General features: G+C 57.8%; 7 protein-coding genes across 7 annotated transcripts; 1 reads left to right on the top strand and 6 right to left on the bottom strand.

Annotated features, from left to right (window-relative positions):
* Window positions 1-5: 5 nt before the first annotated feature.
* On the bottom strand, window positions 6-377 carry GGTG_08788 (hypothetical protein; the record flags this gene model as incomplete). The annotated part of the gene is made up of 1 exon (XM_009226630.1): window positions 6-377. The coding sequence occupies one exon, from the start codon at window positions 375-377 to the stop codon at window positions 6-8; it is 372 nt and encodes a 123-aa protein (XP_009224894.1).
* Window positions 378-1,416: 1,039 nt separating this feature from the next.
* Window positions 1,417-5,328, bottom strand: GGTG_08787 (glycogen phosphorylase). The gene is made up of 8 exons (XM_009226629.1): window positions 4,734-5,328; window positions 4,311-4,631; window positions 4,030-4,195; window positions 3,915-3,958; window positions 3,825-3,853; window positions 3,736-3,762; window positions 2,164-3,663; window positions 1,417-2,077 (listed from the first exon to the last, which is right to left on the bottom strand). Exons 1-8 carry the CDS (start codon window positions 4,903-4,905, stop codon window positions 1,664-1,666), a joined length of 2,673 nt encoding a protein of 890 aa, XP_009224893.1. The 5' UTR covers window positions 4,906-5,328; the 3' UTR covers window positions 1,417-1,663.
* Window positions 5,329-5,737: 409 nt separating this feature from the next.
* GGTG_08786 (hypothetical protein) lies at window positions 5,738-6,561 on the bottom strand (the record flags this gene model as incomplete). The annotated part of the gene is made up of 2 exons (XM_009226628.1): window positions 5,738-6,311; window positions 6,557-6,561. The coding sequence occupies 2 exons, from the start codon at window positions 6,559-6,561 to the stop codon at window positions 5,855-5,857; spliced, it is 462 nt and encodes a 153-aa protein (XP_009224892.1). The 3' UTR covers window positions 5,738-5,854.
* A 1,234-nt stretch (window positions 6,562-7,795) lies between these two features.
* Window positions 7,796-8,200, top strand: GGTG_08785 (hypothetical protein; the record flags this gene model as incomplete). Its single annotated transcript, XM_009226627.1, has 2 exons — window positions 7,796-7,924; window positions 8,153-8,200. 2 exons carry the CDS (start codon window positions 7,796-7,798, stop codon window positions 8,198-8,200), a joined length of 177 nt encoding a protein of 58 aa, XP_009224891.1.
* A 253-nt stretch (window positions 8,201-8,453) lies between these two features.
* GGTG_08784 (guanine nucleotide-binding protein alpha-3 subunit) lies at window positions 8,454-10,123 on the bottom strand (the record flags this gene model as incomplete). The annotated part of the gene is made up of 6 exons (XM_009226626.1): window positions 8,454-8,553; window positions 8,695-8,933; window positions 9,091-9,220; window positions 9,288-9,416; window positions 9,503-9,848; window positions 9,997-10,123. The coding sequence occupies 6 exons, from the start codon at window positions 10,121-10,123 to the stop codon at window positions 8,454-8,456; spliced, it is 1,071 nt and encodes a 356-aa protein (XP_009224890.1).
* Window positions 10,124-11,111: 988 nt separating this feature from the next.
* GGTG_08783 (hypothetical protein) lies at window positions 11,112-11,468 on the bottom strand (the record flags this gene model as incomplete). The annotated part of the gene is made up of 1 exon (XM_009226625.1): window positions 11,112-11,468. The coding sequence occupies one exon, from the start codon at window positions 11,466-11,468 to the stop codon at window positions 11,112-11,114; it is 357 nt and encodes a 118-aa protein (XP_009224889.1).
* Window positions 11,469-12,976: 1,508 nt separating this feature from the next.
* Window positions 12,977-14,420, bottom strand: GGTG_08782 (hypothetical protein; the record flags this gene model as incomplete). The annotated part of the gene is made up of 4 exons (XM_009226624.1): window positions 12,977-13,023; window positions 13,363-13,500; window positions 14,072-14,231; window positions 14,388-14,420. The coding sequence occupies 4 exons, from the start codon at window positions 14,418-14,420 to the stop codon at window positions 12,977-12,979; spliced, it is 378 nt and encodes a 125-aa protein (XP_009224888.1).
* Between the last annotated feature and the right edge of the window lie 75 nt (window positions 14,421-14,495).

Raw genomic sequence — 14,495 nt, 5'->3', positions numbered from 1 at the left:
TTACTCTAAATCATGTCAGTCTGAGTCTGACGCCGCGGCGTGTGGGGTTTCATTCTCCATGAGGGAGGTGCTGCACAGTACGTAGATGCGAGGGTGGCTGTGGGTGGCTGTGGCGTTTTGCTTCGCCGTGGTTGGTGCTTCCATACCCCTGCGAGCCCGTCTGCCACGAAGAAGCCTGACACCTGAGAAGCAGCACGAGCGAGTTGCTTCTGGGCCTGGCCCTGAGCCGTGACCCGACCTTGGCGGGTTGCTCCGCAGATGCAGGCCACGACCCCCGCTGTGCACTGCAGCGTGACATCATGCCGCAGGGGACAAGGTCTGTATCCCGCGCGCCAGCCTTGGTCGACGGTCCAGGCCAGCCCACTTATCCTTTCCATCTCACCCACCACCGCCAACTCGGGAGGCGTTCTGTGCGCGCCTCCCTGATACGAAAAAGGCAGTTGGCCGTATAGGTTCCAGGGATCACAAACACTAGTGCGGTGGAGCAAGATACATTTTTTTCCTTAGAAAACCAAGCCAAACTGATGTACCACCAGGATCCACCGTACTAAGGTTTGTGATCCCTGGGAATTTTTGAGGTGGCGAAAGGGGGACACAATGCAGGACTGACTCCCTTCCCCTCTGAACTCCCCGGCCGGGGTATTTGCTCCGGAAGGGCCAACGACGCTTCGCACGCAAGGGGCGCGATCGCGAGTGGTCCCCGAGCAAGCATGGGACCCCGGAGCCGGCGAGAGGAGGGGAAAACAAACATGGGGTGTGTGTGTGTCTATTGTGTGCCGTGCCAATGGGGCCTCCTCCGTCCGCACGTCACTTGCGACAAAACAGCATCACGACATGGGGCGCTTGTCCGTTCTAGTCCCTTTTGCAATGGAAACCTGACTGCCTCGGCCGCGTACGTGGTAGGTGTCTGTAAATACTGTAGCTGGGAAACAAATCACGCAGCGGGTGATATCCCTCGCCAGCACTGATGGCAGGCAGGCAGGCAGGCAGGCAGGCCTCGCGCATCTGCATAGGTCTTCTGCTCGACACGCGCGCGGCCGCAGCTCCGTGCAACACACACGGGGGTGACGCAGATTTCAGTTCGGGCGGTTTGGCGAAAAGCCAGGCGGTCCGGAGATGTTGATGGTTCAACACATTCATTGTAATTGGCTTTTTCGTTCTATTATTATCATTGTTTAGATGGGTATCCTTTTGCTCCGTCACTTGTCATAAAGACCTTCTTGGCCCCCGGCTGTTCCCGAAATCGGTGGCATGTCTTCAATAACGACCCCAACACTCCCAGGCACGCATGACACCCAAATAATGATGGAATGTCGATCCGAGATCTACCCGATCACCCTTCGTTACTCACGGTTCGGCTAGGAAGGTCTTGCCCCCGTCGGGAATCCATGAGCCTGCCCCGCTGACGGCACTGGCTCCCACGTGGATGCCGAGGTGTGTGTGTGTGTGCGTTGCGCAATACCTTAGCGTCAACATGACTGTCATGGGCATTAGGGATGAGTTGTGCCTATTCAACATACTCTCGACAATACTCTGCCTGCTATTTTTGAATCACCCTACCCAAACCTCGGCCCGACCCAAGCCTCTGACAGAGATCAACACAGTCCGAACCACACCATGCACCTCCTATGCTTTGCGAGCAAGTGGCGACACGACCTCAAGCTTACTCCGAGGCCTCAACCTTGAGCGGCTCAATGTTCCAGATCCCCTCGGCGTACTCGTTGATGCAGCGGTCGCTGGTGAAGAAGCCCATGCGCGCGACGCTCGTGATGGTCTTTGTGATCCAGCCCTCCTGGTCACGGTACGCCTCGTCGACGAGCTTGTGCGTGTCCAGGTAGCTGCTGAAGTCATCCGACACCAGGTAGTAGTCGCCGTGGTCCTTGATGGCCGCGATCAGGCTGTTGAAGTTCTGCGAGTCGCCAAACTGGTCGCTTTGGATCGCCTCGAAGACCTTGAGCAGCTCCGCGTCCACAGTGTGCTTCCCGTACGTGTGGTTGTGGCGGAGATCCTCGACATCCTCGGCCAGGTTGCCGAAGAGGAAGATGTTGTCCGGGCTGATCTCGCGCGTGATCTCGATCTGACAACAGGGGTGGTGAGCGTTTCTGTTAGTAAAGTGCCAAGAGCCACTGGGGCAGACAGACCCATTTCACGTCGCAGACTCACATTCGCGCCGTCGCACGTCCCGATGATGAGTCCACCGTTCAGGACAAACTTCATGTTGCTGGTGCCCGAAGCCTCGGTGCCGGCAGTGGAGATGTGCTCGCTAAGGTCGTTGGCCGGGATGATCATCTCGGCCTTGCTGACGTTGTAGTCCTCGAGGAAGACGACCTTGAGGAGGTCGCCGACGTCCTCGTCGGCATTCACAACCTTGCCGACGCTGTTAATGAGGTGGATGATTTGCTTGGCCATCCAGTAGCCAGGCGCCGCCTTGCCGCCAAAGATGGACACGCGCGGCAGCTGCTTCTTGCGCTCCGCGGGCGTCATGGCCTTGATGGCGAGGTAGCGGTGGATGACGCCAAAGATGTTCATCTGTTGCCGCTTGTACTCGTGGATGCGCTTCACTTGCACGTCAAACAGCGCGTCCGGGCTGACCGTGACCCCGGTCGTGCGCTTGATGTAGTCGGCCAGCCGCGCCTTGTTGGCGCGCTTGATGGCCGCCCACTGCTTGCGGAAGGCCGCGTCGTTTACCGAGTCCTCGAGCTTGTTAAGGAGCGTAAGGTCCTTGAGGAACAGGTGGCCGCCGCACTTGCTGGCGATCAGGTCCGAGAGCTTGGGGTTTGCCTGGTGCAGCCACCTGCGGGGGGTGATGCCGTTGGTCACGTTTGTGAACTTGTCGGGTCCGAAGATTTCAACAAAGTCCTTGAAGATGGTCGTCTTGATCAGGTCGCTGTGCAGCTCGGCCACGCCGTTGACCTTGTGCGATCCCACAATGGCAAGATGCGCCATGCGGATCATCTTGGTCTGCGCCTCCTCGATGATGGAGACCCTGCGAAGGATGTCGCGGTCGTCGGGGAACTGGCGCTCAACCGTCTGGAGGAAGAACAGGTTGATGTCATAGATGATCTGCAAGTGGCGAGGCAACAGGTGCTGGATGAGGCCGACGGGCCACTTCTCGAGGGCCTCGGGAAGCACCGTGTGGTTGGTGTAGCCGAACGTGCTCTGCACGATCTTCCAGGCCTCGTCCCACTCCAGGCCCTCGAGGTCGATCAGGATGCGCTGCAGCTCGACGATGGCGAGCGTGGGGTGCGTGTCATTGAGCTGGATGGCGACCTGGTCGCTGAACTCGCTCCAGGCGCGCTTGGTCTTCTTGAAGCGGCGGACAATGTCGTAGAGGGAGGCGGCGACCCAGAAGTACTGCTGCTTCAGGCGTAGCTCCTTGCCCCGGTCCAGGTTGTCGTTGGGGTACAGGACGGCGCTGATGGTCTCGGCGCGTTGCTGCTCCGCCACCGAGCTCTCGTACTCGCCGCTGTTGAACTTTTGGAAGTCGAACTCGCCGCTTGCCGCCTTGCTGGACCACAGCCGCAGGTTGTTGGTGGTCGGCGTCGAGTATCCAGGGACGGGCACGTCGTAGGCGACAGCTGTGACAAACTCGCCGCCCTCCCAGCTGCAGACCGTCTTGCCCGACTTGCCTGTGGTTTTTTGAACGCGACCAAAGAATTGGATCTAGTGATAGCCATGATGTAAGAATAAAGAGGACAAAGAGGTTGCAGCATTCAACTAAGTATAGAAACTCACATCAACAGTGACATCGTGGCGAGGGAACTGTGTACGTGGAATTGTTGGTCAGCAGCTGTTGTTTATATGGGTTTAGCTTGATGCCATACCTCCCACGGGTTGAAGTCGAGCCAGTAGTCTATTCACTATTATCAGCCGTCATAATTCAACTTGTATGCCGGGACGGATTTTGACTGTACCTGGCACTTCCACCTGGTACCCGTCGACAATCTCCTGCTTGAATCTGCCCGTAGGCTATTAGTGATCCGGTCCTGTCTCTGTGAAGTGGTTTGGGATATCTTGGCGTCAACTCACATTCCGTATCGATACCTCAGACCGTAGCCCCAGGCTGGGAAGTTGAGGGAGGCCATGCTGTCGAGGAAGCAAGCAGCAAGGCGGCCAAGGCCACCGTTTCCGAGGGCGGCGTCGTGCTCCTGTTGGATGACGTCCTCAAGGTTGAAGCCGAGCTCCGACATGCCCTCTGTAAGTCACGGCGCAAAGCAGAAGGCGAGCGCGATGTTAGCGAGAGCCCGCCATGGTTTCTCGTGGCCGCCCCCGACCACCCCAGGGGCCAGACAGCTTGGCCCGCAACTCACCCTTGGCCACGTCCTTCAGGTTCAGGTTCAGCATGGCATTGTCGAGGGCGCGGCCCATGAGGAATTCCAGACTGAGGTAGTAGACGCGCTTGGAGTCGGCAAAGGTCTGGCGCTGCTGGGTCTTGTTCCAGTCGAGGATGAGGCGGTCGCGGAAGGCCAGGCTGGCGGCCGAGTAGGCGGCATCCTCGTTGCAGTTGAAGATACTGCGGGCGAGGGTGGTCTCGACGTGCCGTACGACCTCACTCTCGAACTGGTCCTTGTCCTTGAAGCCCTTGGCCTTGTGCGCCGTCCAGGCGGCGCGCTGGGGCTCGGGGATGGAGGCTGTTGGGTGCCCGAAAAGTCAGCGGCTGTTCCAGAGGGCGGCCTTGCATGGGGCTCAGGGGTAGCTGGGGGTAGGGGCAACTATGAAGGAAACAAACACACCCTCGACGCTCTTGATCTCCCCGGCCCCAAAGCCAGTCAAGGTGCGCCTGTGCTTGGGGCGCGAGACGCCGGCGGGCCCGACGGAGCCCGTGATGTCGACGATGGGGGCGCCCGAGGAGGGGCGGCGCTGGCGCATGGGCACGCGCTGCTGGGTCTTGTCGGAAGGCGCCATCGTGTCTGCCCTGCTAAGAAACTGGGCCTGCTGGTGTTCCTGTTTTTGCCTAGGGCTGATAGGTATGGTGGTGCTATAGGTAGCGTCCAGGTAAGACGGGACGGGGTAGAGATGCTGTCTTGTAGGATGTCTGAACTGGGCCCCTGTTTTTAAACTTTTTTCTTTATAGTCTTTCCCTTTTCCCCTTGCAAACACGCGATAGGCAGAACGATGCTTGGAGCAAACGGAAATAGACTGAGGAGGGTCGAGGTGGAGGATGAGCTGGTTCGAAGGTCGAGGTCTGGAAGTGCAGCGTCTGGACCTGAGCGGGCCTGCCTGCTGCTCGTGTTAGTCGCTGGAGCTCATGTGGGCTGACTACGGCCGCTGGAGAGGATGCTCCGCTGGCGACAGGTGGAGTGGAGGGGATTCTGCTGGAGGGACCAGATAAGACGGCAACGGCAGCGGCGGCGGGGGAGGGGAACTCTGTTGGGCGCCAGCCGTGGAGCTCCCCATCGGGAGGGAAGCTCACACCCAATGAACCTACCTCTACGTCAGAATGCAGGCGGGGTTCTCGTCGCCAAGGTGGGGTCAGGCCACTGCAGCGTCAATTGCGCTAGAGAGAGAGCTCCCAGCTCCTGCAAGGGGCTCTGGGCCTTCAGAAAGCAAGAAAAAGATGGCTTCCCCTCCACACCTGACGGGCGGGAACGTGGAGATATCGACTTTGGGGCTCCTATCAGTCTGCGCCGGCGCCGTGGATTCGAGGCTTTGGGCTGGTAGGCGAACCCGAGCGAAGCTGCAGAGATTGGGACAATTTTGGGACGGGAGAAAAGGCCGATATCAAGACGAGGGGAGATGGAGATGGAGAGCAGTGGGGGCTGCCGATATGAGCCGTTCGTCTCACCCAACAGCAGCTGCTACGAGGGGGAATCCTGGCACTGGGCCTGTCGCGTCGTTGGCTCTGTCCATCGCTTTAAATAACCCGGGCGGCCAAGACGGCATACGAGAGGAGAAAGAGAGTGCAGTGCCTGCACGCTTGTGCATCCATGCCCGTTTCAACCCAACGGCAGCACTCCCAAGTGATGACGATACGATGGGAAGCGGCCGCCAGCTCATCGCGATGCCTCCCCCCCAAGGCAAGGCGCAGAGATGAGGGGCCCTCGGATCCGGAGCCTGAGCGTGTGGTGGGCATGTCGCATGTGTTCAGAAAACCGCGTCGTGCGGCCGCCGCCCTTGGCCTCTCACCGGTCCGTCCTGGTGCTACCGCGACACTAGCAAGCACGCACGTACCCCAGAGAACATGGGCATATGCATACTGGTTGCCGTCGTCCTGGACGAGGGGCTGTACAGTGACGCAGTTGATCCTAGGGAAGAGCAGCCCCGCGGCGTGGTGGGAGCATCGGCTCCCTTTGTCTAGTCGACCGTACCGCCTGCAGGTTTGGGAGTGGAGGGGGTAAGCCCTCGGGCCAAGAGAGCCTTCTTTTACTTCTGCTCTCTTCACGTCAAGTGGTGTCATGTACCCCCGGAGCCCGCGGCAAGCCCGGCAACAGATAGACCGCTGTTGGGCTGTCTCGGGCTCGCAGGTCGCTTTTCCTCGGGATTCTTGTGCATGGGCGGGAGGAAGGAAGGCGGCCTTCCTTTTTTTTTTTTTTTTGCGACTTTCGCAGTCTCGCACGACATCGGACCCCGCCCAACTACCTACGTAGACGGAAAGGATAGGGCAGAGGAAGACACACGTCGGCAATATAAGTAGTCAAACAAATGGGCCGCGCTCGCCAGCTTACCGTGCAGACGATAGCGTGCATATGGTGTGCGCATGTGCAGACTGGACAAGTTAGATCGTGCTGCTGCATGCATGCAGGCAGACTTGCATCCTCCATAGAAGGGAAAAGGAGAATTGCCTGGCCATCTGCTCCTGCTCCCGATTCCTGTTGCTAAACCTCGCTGCCTGGCCCGGCTATCAAAAAAAAAAAAAAATTTGTCTGTAGAATCGGACGTGATCGCCCATGTCACTGAGCGACACCTACTCGGAAAACAAGATGGAGACGGTCTATGGGTACTCTTGGACGTATTTGAATATATCATGAAAAATATCCTCGAAAAGAACCGAGACATCCAGACAGTCTTCCTTTTTTTTCTCTTTTTTTTCCACGAACGAGGCAGGGAGATGCAATACCCCGCGACGACCCCATTGGATATCGACTGATGCATTCACAAGCTAGGTAGCCCATCACTCGGCGTCACATAAACCGAGCCCAATCCCTTTAATGTCGTGTCCAGCCACAGAAAACGATCTGGTTGTCCAGACCCAATTTACGGATCAACGTCGGTCGTTTCTCATTTGTGCGTATGTGTGTTGCCGGTGGGACATACACACCTATGCCCTCACATCCGGATCGCAAGCCGGCCTCGAACTGCCACTGAAACAGCCCAAGCTACAGGCAGTGCCAGGATCGTCAGAGAAGAGTCTTCCTTGTTGTGCCCAAAGCCGCTCAGATAGTCTCAACTGCCATGGTTCCAGACTCCAATCCGAGGTTCAGGCATCCGAACGTGCTGGATATAATGGCGGTGGATAGCCGCGGGCCATCTCCGCGCGGTTGGGCGGCACGCCCGGATACGGGTGACGAGCCGCCCATGTTCTCCCGCCAATCCCATGCCTCATGTTCTCCATGCTTTCCACGCTTTTGCTCCCAAACGTGCAGTCCGATTTTGCATCACAGGATCAGAGCTTGCGCAGGGAATTTTGTGTATTCGCCAGCACGGCTGGGACGCATGACAAAGCTTTTAGAGAAACCACCTCGATAGGTACCTAGGCATAGATAATCTACGCATTAGTTATCCATGATCCGCTCATTTGCTCCGAACCTTTCCAGGATCTCGCCTTTCCTTCTCCTACAACAGGCACACAGAGAAAATGGGTGGCGGGCGACGCGCACAGTGGCCGTCGGTCAAGATCAGGGTCCAACATCGAGATACCGCCTGGCAGTCGATGGTCGTCGGGGATGATGCGGGGTCAGAGTCAGTGGCAATAAAATATCTTGCTGTAAGAGAGACGGTCCAACTCCTCGTATACCTAATCCGTTGACGTGTGCCATTGCCACATTAACCCAAAATCCCTCCAGAGTAGTTGCTTGTAGCAAGATGATCCAAGAAACAGGCATATGCAATGCGATAAAGCGAATAAGAGGGCCCTCGACAAACGCCACGCACCAGAAAATAGAGATGAAATGGGGACAAAGTAAATAGCAATAGTGATAAGGAAACAATGTAGCCGGCATGCGGAGGTAGGGCCGAGTGGGACGAGAAGGGAAACGAGTAAACGCAGGCTGCCAACCATAACTCCGAACCAATGCTTGTGGAATATCGCCACTCGTTAAGATGGATGCTCCCGTCAATGGAACGTCCTAGGTAATGAAAACTGCCGTCATGGACAAATAGAACGAAGAGAAAGGTTTAAGGAGAACACGAATACGGTGGGAGGGACGGACATAAGCAGTGGATTTTTGCCCTGTCGACCGTTGTGGGGGAGGTGAGAGAGCGTTGGTGCTGATGAGCTTCTGTGGACCAAATAATCACAGAATGCCCGAGTCTTTCAAAGCATTGTTGAGTATGGTCTCTTTGACGGCAGCAAACACGAGACGGATATTTGACGTGTCAGTCGCTTGCGTGAGGCTAGAAGATGCGTTGGAGCACTGGTTAGCACAAAGATGGAGAGGAAAAAAGAAAAAAAAAGGCGCAGGGGCTGAGCGGGAGCGGTCGACCTCCAAATCGGGACAAGTCAGGGAGTGGGGGTGGGCTGGCCACGTCACATACTGTGGGTAGAGGTTCAGGTGTGCCCTGTTGACCTGGTTAAAGCGCCATAGGAGGTACTTTGCAGCCTTGTTCACGTCCTTGCCGCCAGAGTAGTCCTGGAAGTAGTTGCCTAGCGGGGACCGGCTGAGCTTCAGTTTGAAGATGTCGACCTTGTTGAGGAACAGGATGATGCTGGTCCGCATGAACCACCTCGAGTTCACCACCGAGTCGAAGAGCAGCAGGCTTTCCATCATCCGGTTCTGGACGACGGGACGGCTATGGTTAGTCTGGCGGACGGCAAGCGGGCGGGCAGCGATGGGAAAGTCGAGGCGACAGCGACAGCGACAGCGACAGCGACAGCGATGGGGATGGGGATGGGGATGGGGATGCGGGACAGGGATGCGGGACAGGGCTTACCTGGCTGCTCTCCTCGATCAGAACCTGGTCGTATTCACTCAGGGCGACGCAAAAGATGATGGACGTCACGTTCTCGAAACAGTGGATCCACTTCTTCCGCTCGCTCCTTTGGCCGCCGACATCGAACATGCTGGATAGGAGAGGCGGTCTGGTCAGTGACTTGAGGTGTTACGGAAGGGTGAGGGAAGCAAACATACTGGATGCTCAGCTGGCCCATCTGGAAGCGCGTTTCGTAGATGCCCGTTGTTTTTGTCCTAGCTCTCAAAACGTCCATCTCGCTGGGTAGGTAGTCGGGCGAGACGATCCTCATGGCCTGCTGGAAGAAGCTGCGGGACGAGATGGGGATGCGTCAGCGGGTTGTGATCTTTGGACGTCTGTCCCACGACAGACTGCCAGGAAGAGTAAAACTCACTATTCGGCCGAGTCCATTAGGTAGAATTCGGTCTGTCGCAACATCAACTGCTCCCTTGCCGGGTCGTTCCATATCGACTGGATGGCGCGGCCGACCTTAGGGTCCATCTCGATCTGAGGACCGGCCTCGACGCTGTAATCGATCAGGAAGTCGCATAGCTCACGGTTGCCGGATAGTTGTGGCTCGATTTCGAACTGGCGCATTGCAGTAACGACGGCCTTTGCGCAGTCGATCAGGTTCTTGAACATGGTTGGTCGGTAGTTGTACAGTTCGTCATCCGAATAGCCCTTGAGGTGGATGATCTTCATCTGCTTGACAATTGTCGACTTGCCGCTCTCGCCGGAGCCTGCGCGTTTGCGGTCGAGTCCCTGTCAGTTTGGCGTGTCCCGCTTCCGAGGGAGATGGCGCCCATCCCGTTCGCACGGCCACGCTCTGGAGCGTGGGCGGCGGCGGCGCGGATGCGCGTTGGAGGACGCAATGGAACAAAAACTTACCTAGAAGCAGGATCTTGCATTCCCGTCGTAGCCTTTTGGAGTCCTCCTCGAGGTCCTTGTCTATCTTCTGGCTCCTCTTTTTTTGCTCCGTCTCCTCACTGCTCGAGCTCATGCAGGCGCCCATCATGAGAAGCTAGAGTTTGGGTGGTTCGAAGATCCCAAAGATTGGGCTTCGGACCGGAACGTGCTCGAAAGGATGGGAGAAAGAGGCGGCCCTCTGGGATCCTGGATTTCCCTCGCGAGGGGGGGAAACCTGCAGCAGCGCGCGGGATGGTGTTTGGATGCTGGCCCGTGTTCGTAGCACCAGGCTACACGCTCATTAAAGGAAGCACAGGCGGCGGGAGCAAACGGCGAGAGTTGGAGGGTGTGCGGGCAGGCGGCTGGGTGGTGGTTTCGCAGGCCGCGACGAGGGCAAACGGCCGGCAAGATCGGGACGGGGCGGCAGGCAGCTCGAACAGAACCCGAACAGATGGGATCGCTTTGATTCGCTTCGCTTCGTGTCGGTAGCCGGGCGATTGGTCTGCGGTCCGCCAGGGAGGCGATAGTGTACTGTGAAGTCGTCGAACGAGGATCGAGGCAAGAAAGAAAAGAAGAAGAAAAAGGCAAGCGGCGCAAGTCGCTGGTGTCGGCTTTCGGCCCAACCAGATAGGCAGCACTGCCGAGGGCGGTCGGTGAAGCGACAGGGCGGTGGAGCGGAAGAGGCGGAACGTGGGTGTGGGTTGGTTGGCTCAATGCGAGGATGAAGCAGAGAGGGCGATGCTGGGCGGGCGGTCTTAGTTTTCCGGCGCGTGGCTTGGCACTCAGTGCTCCTTCCCCAGATGGTTTCCACGCTGGAGCCTTGGCCGATGGAGCATGCCAATGGCAGGACAGCACGAAACCTAAATGATAAAAAGAAGGATGACAATGATAATAAAGCGAAGGAAAAAGCAACAACCTGGAAGCCACCCGACAGTGTAAGCAATTTGCAATATGCCCAATGCCCAAGGGGTCGCTCAGCCAGCCAGCGCTGCGAGGAAAAGGAAGTAGCACGCAGTGATATTCGGGCTGCCAATCAAATTCGGGGCCCCTGCTGGACCCGAAGCAGGGGGCGTGATGACGTTGCTGGGGCTGGTTGATCAGAAAAAGCAGGGAGGCGAGTCGGGTTCCTCTGGAGTGTGGGTGTGGGCGTTGGAGCTCGATTGAAGGGTGTCTCGATCGGAAATCTGCCAATGGGCGAACCACGGAACCAGCAGTAGGAGAGACAGTAGCAGCAGCAGCAGCAGCGGCGGCAACAGCAGCGACAGGAACAGAAACACCAGCACAAGGGCAACAGCCGAAACGACCGTGCACGTTTGTTGCGAGGGAGGGGCCCGGTCCAAAGCAGAAAGCAAGACGGCGCCGCCACAGACGGGGCAGGCTGGCAGGCTGGCAGGCAGACCGGTGGGTTCGAATGCCGGGTGGATGGTTTTCTTTTCTTGGGGCTGCTGGCGCATCCAGTGCCAAGCAAAAAGGGAGCTTCCAGAGCCGAACAAGGGAGTCGGCTGTGGTTTGAAAAAAGAAGATCCAGAAAACGTGGATCAGAGATGATGGGGGCTCGATGGAGAATGATGACACAGCCCCAGAGTTTTGGCCTGGATGGGCGGGGCCACCGCTCCAGCGCTTCAGTTGAGCGCCGCGTGCCACGGCAGCAGCAGCAGCAGCAGTGTACGCTTAATTGCAATGCCGCGCACCTCAACTGCGCAATTTTGACTGCCCACCAGCCCGCTTGCTGCTTCCTAGGAGGCGGCAGGTCGCACGCACACAGGCCGTCTCGGTGCTGCCAGATGTTGAGTGACGACTGCCACTTGAGCCAGTGACGGCGGGAGCCACCAAGGATGCTAACACGGCTGCCGCCAAAGAGCTAGAGCCGATCCCATGCGGAGCCTCGGGCCTGCCCCTGTCCTCAAGCCTAATTCGGACTGTCTGACTGAGGGCCCCGTCCCCTCACTTTCTACGGCCGTCCCTGTCGGCCCTCTTCTCGCGAGAAAGCGAATGTCTTTTAATTTTTACATGATATGGAGTCGTCTGACTGATGAAGGCAGCATATACACATGTATACACGCCGTCTATGCTTTCATAGCCATGTCTCAGCCAGGCACGAATCCCGTCTTTAGGTTGGTTGTGCGTGTGTGTTTGCTTCTTCTTGCTGCTCTGGCTTCCTTTCCTCCGGCTTCCTTTCCCCTCCCTTTTCCCCCCTGGCTGCCACCCCCGCAAACTCTATGGCATCGCTACCTCCGCATCGTGACCTACCATCGACTCAAGCCATGGGCTGTATTTGCCATGCCATTCCCCTTTTCTGCATCCCGTTCCAGTCGAACGACCAACTTGCAGCTTGGCTCTGTTGCGCATCGTGGCAACACAAACCTTGTCGAGTCGCGTGGCCTCGCCTGTTTGCTTTCTTGCTTTGTGCTTTATCGCCCACACCTGGGAGGAGAAGAGCTTCGCTTGCTTGTGCTGGACAAACCAGTCGTCAAGCACAAGGTGCTCCTCTGGCCAAGCTCAGGGCCGGTCGGCGGAGAGGATGGGTCCTTTTCGCGGAGAACACAGTACATAAGCATACCCCAAGAGAAAGAAAAAAAAGGCCCACTAGACCCTGGCCTTGGTCCTGCGGTGTAGTTTGGATACGACTTGCCTGGACTGAAATCACATGGCAGCCCGTGATGCAGCTCTAGGGGTGCTCCCGGGGTCTCGTCCTTGAGCACTGTAGGTACTGTAGGGTACTGTTGGGTACTGTAGGGGTCGACACGTGGTTTTCTGATAGGACAGTCGGCTGGCCAGGCGCGCACATGGCACGGCGGACCGTGCATGCGCACCCAGGCATTTCGGTCTGTTGACGTACGGCCTATCTGCGAGCAAAATCCTGGTAGTGTCTGGGTACCAGATGGGATGGCTGATGCTCCACCGTCCTCATTCCCTACCGATTGTTGGGCGGTGCCACGAGAGACGAGCCGGGCAGATCAAACTACCCGGTGGTGTGGTCCTCAGGCGTGTCGGTGGTGCCTCGCTGCACTAGTAGGTACAGGCAGGTATCAGGCAGGTACCTACGTGGATGGGTGGGCTAGCGCATGTCGTGGCTGGCGCTTTGATCAAGAGCCGGCGTCGCGTCCATGTCCCCCCCCGCCGATCCCGCACTCCCGGCACTCCCAAGCTTCACTCTCGCTTCCCTCTAGCCTCCGGCCTAGTGCTGATAGTCTGGCCGAACAACACCCGTCGCTCAGGGCTGTCAGCAGGTGGGCAAGCTAGAGCCAGAGCGCGCAGCAGCCCCCGGGGCAGGCAGCCGGGAACGGCTATGGGCGGGTTTCTACATGTCACAAATCACAACCCGATAGAAGCGCCACACGCACACACGCCCGTATTCGCCGAGCGTTCCCTGTTTCCTCCCACTCGGTTTGTTTCCGTCCAACCACGCCAACCACCCATCGGCACAGAAACCCCAGCTTTGCTCGGAAAGAAGCGGGCCACCCAAGGGAGCCAACCGGCACTTTGCTAAGCATTCCTCCCTTATCAAAAGTGGGAATCGGATGGAGGAGCTTCATCCACCCGCGGCGACACGCTTTTGACCAGGGGCTCGGCGCGCTAGGGCTGATCTGTCGGAGTCAAAATGGGGTTGGCCTCGAGAGGCAAAGCCCCCTCTAATGAGGATATTCATCGCTGGGGGCCAATCACATCACACACACTGCCAGCCCGCGGCCTTGCTACTCGACCTGCACGTCTGCTAGCACCGCTCCCCACACCCACCTACCCGCTCGTATGGCTCACCTCACACACCTCACACACCTGCTGGCAGGCACGCGCAGACAGGGGCAGAACGAATAAGCAACTCAAGTGGGTAAAGCAAGAACGACATGGAGTGGTTGGGCGTTTGGTAGTGATGGTGGTAGTGGGATTTCGGAAAAGGAGATTGGCCCACCTCCTCTCGAACGGGCATGTCACACCAGATCCAGGCCGTCGATTTCAAAGAAACAAAAAGAGGGCCGTAAAGGAAACAAAACGATTCGACGGATTCGAGCAGGCCGAAAACAAAACTGGGCAAAAAAAGGAACCCAGCCGCACGAACAAGCGGGTGTGGCGCCCCGAATGCGGTCTCTCTGCCCCGACAATGTGCTTTCGCTGGTGTTGGGGCGGCCGCGCTTTGTCCTCCTCACCATCACCGGCTTGCCGCCACCCCGAAAAAACCAACCCCCCCCCCCCCCCCATAGCAAATCGGAGCAGGTCCCCTGTTGGGGGGCTGTCAGAAAAAGACAGCCTGGGCTTCTCAGCCTGGACAGGTCCCAATCCGGCGAGAAACTCCGACGTTTGCTCCCCGTGTTCTTCATTTCCCTCACATCTTTCTTTTCTTCTCACACCCCAAATATTGGTCAAGGCCCCCCTACGCTTCTCTTTGCGGAAAGCCTTGGCACAACCATTCCCCCCTTCCGCATCACAGCGGGCCGGGTATTGCGGGAGGGCCGCCAGAGGGCAGGTTTGAAACGCTGGACGAT

The sequence above is a fragment of the Gaeumannomyces tritici genome (genome assembly GCF_000145635.1).
Source record: "Gaeumannomyces tritici R3-111a-1 unplaced genomic scaffold supercont2.4, whole genome shotgun sequence".
Taxonomy (NCBI): Eukaryota; Fungi; Ascomycota; class Sordariomycetes; order Magnaporthales; family Magnaporthaceae; genus Gaeumannomyces; species Gaeumannomyces tritici.
The sequence above is the reverse complement of the archived record's forward strand: the minus strand, read 5'-3'. Positions and strand labels throughout refer to the sequence as shown.

What these genes read in the sequence shown, in the direction of transcription:
- GGTG_08787 (XM_009226629.1), bottom strand. Translation starts at nt 4,905, where the DNA reads ATGGCGCCTTCCGACAAGACCCAGCAGCGCGTGCCCATGCGCCAGCGC. An exon ending in CCTGAAGGACGTGGCCAAGG is followed by an intron (nt 4,196 to 4,310) that starts GTGAGTTGCGGG and finishes CGTGACTTACAG; the next exon opens with AGGGCATGTCGGAGCTCGGC. An exon ending in GGACGTGCGACGGCGCGAAT is followed by an intron (nt 2,078 to 2,163) that starts GTGAGTCTGCGA and finishes CCCTGTTGTCAG; the next exon opens with ATCGAGATCACGCGCGAGAT.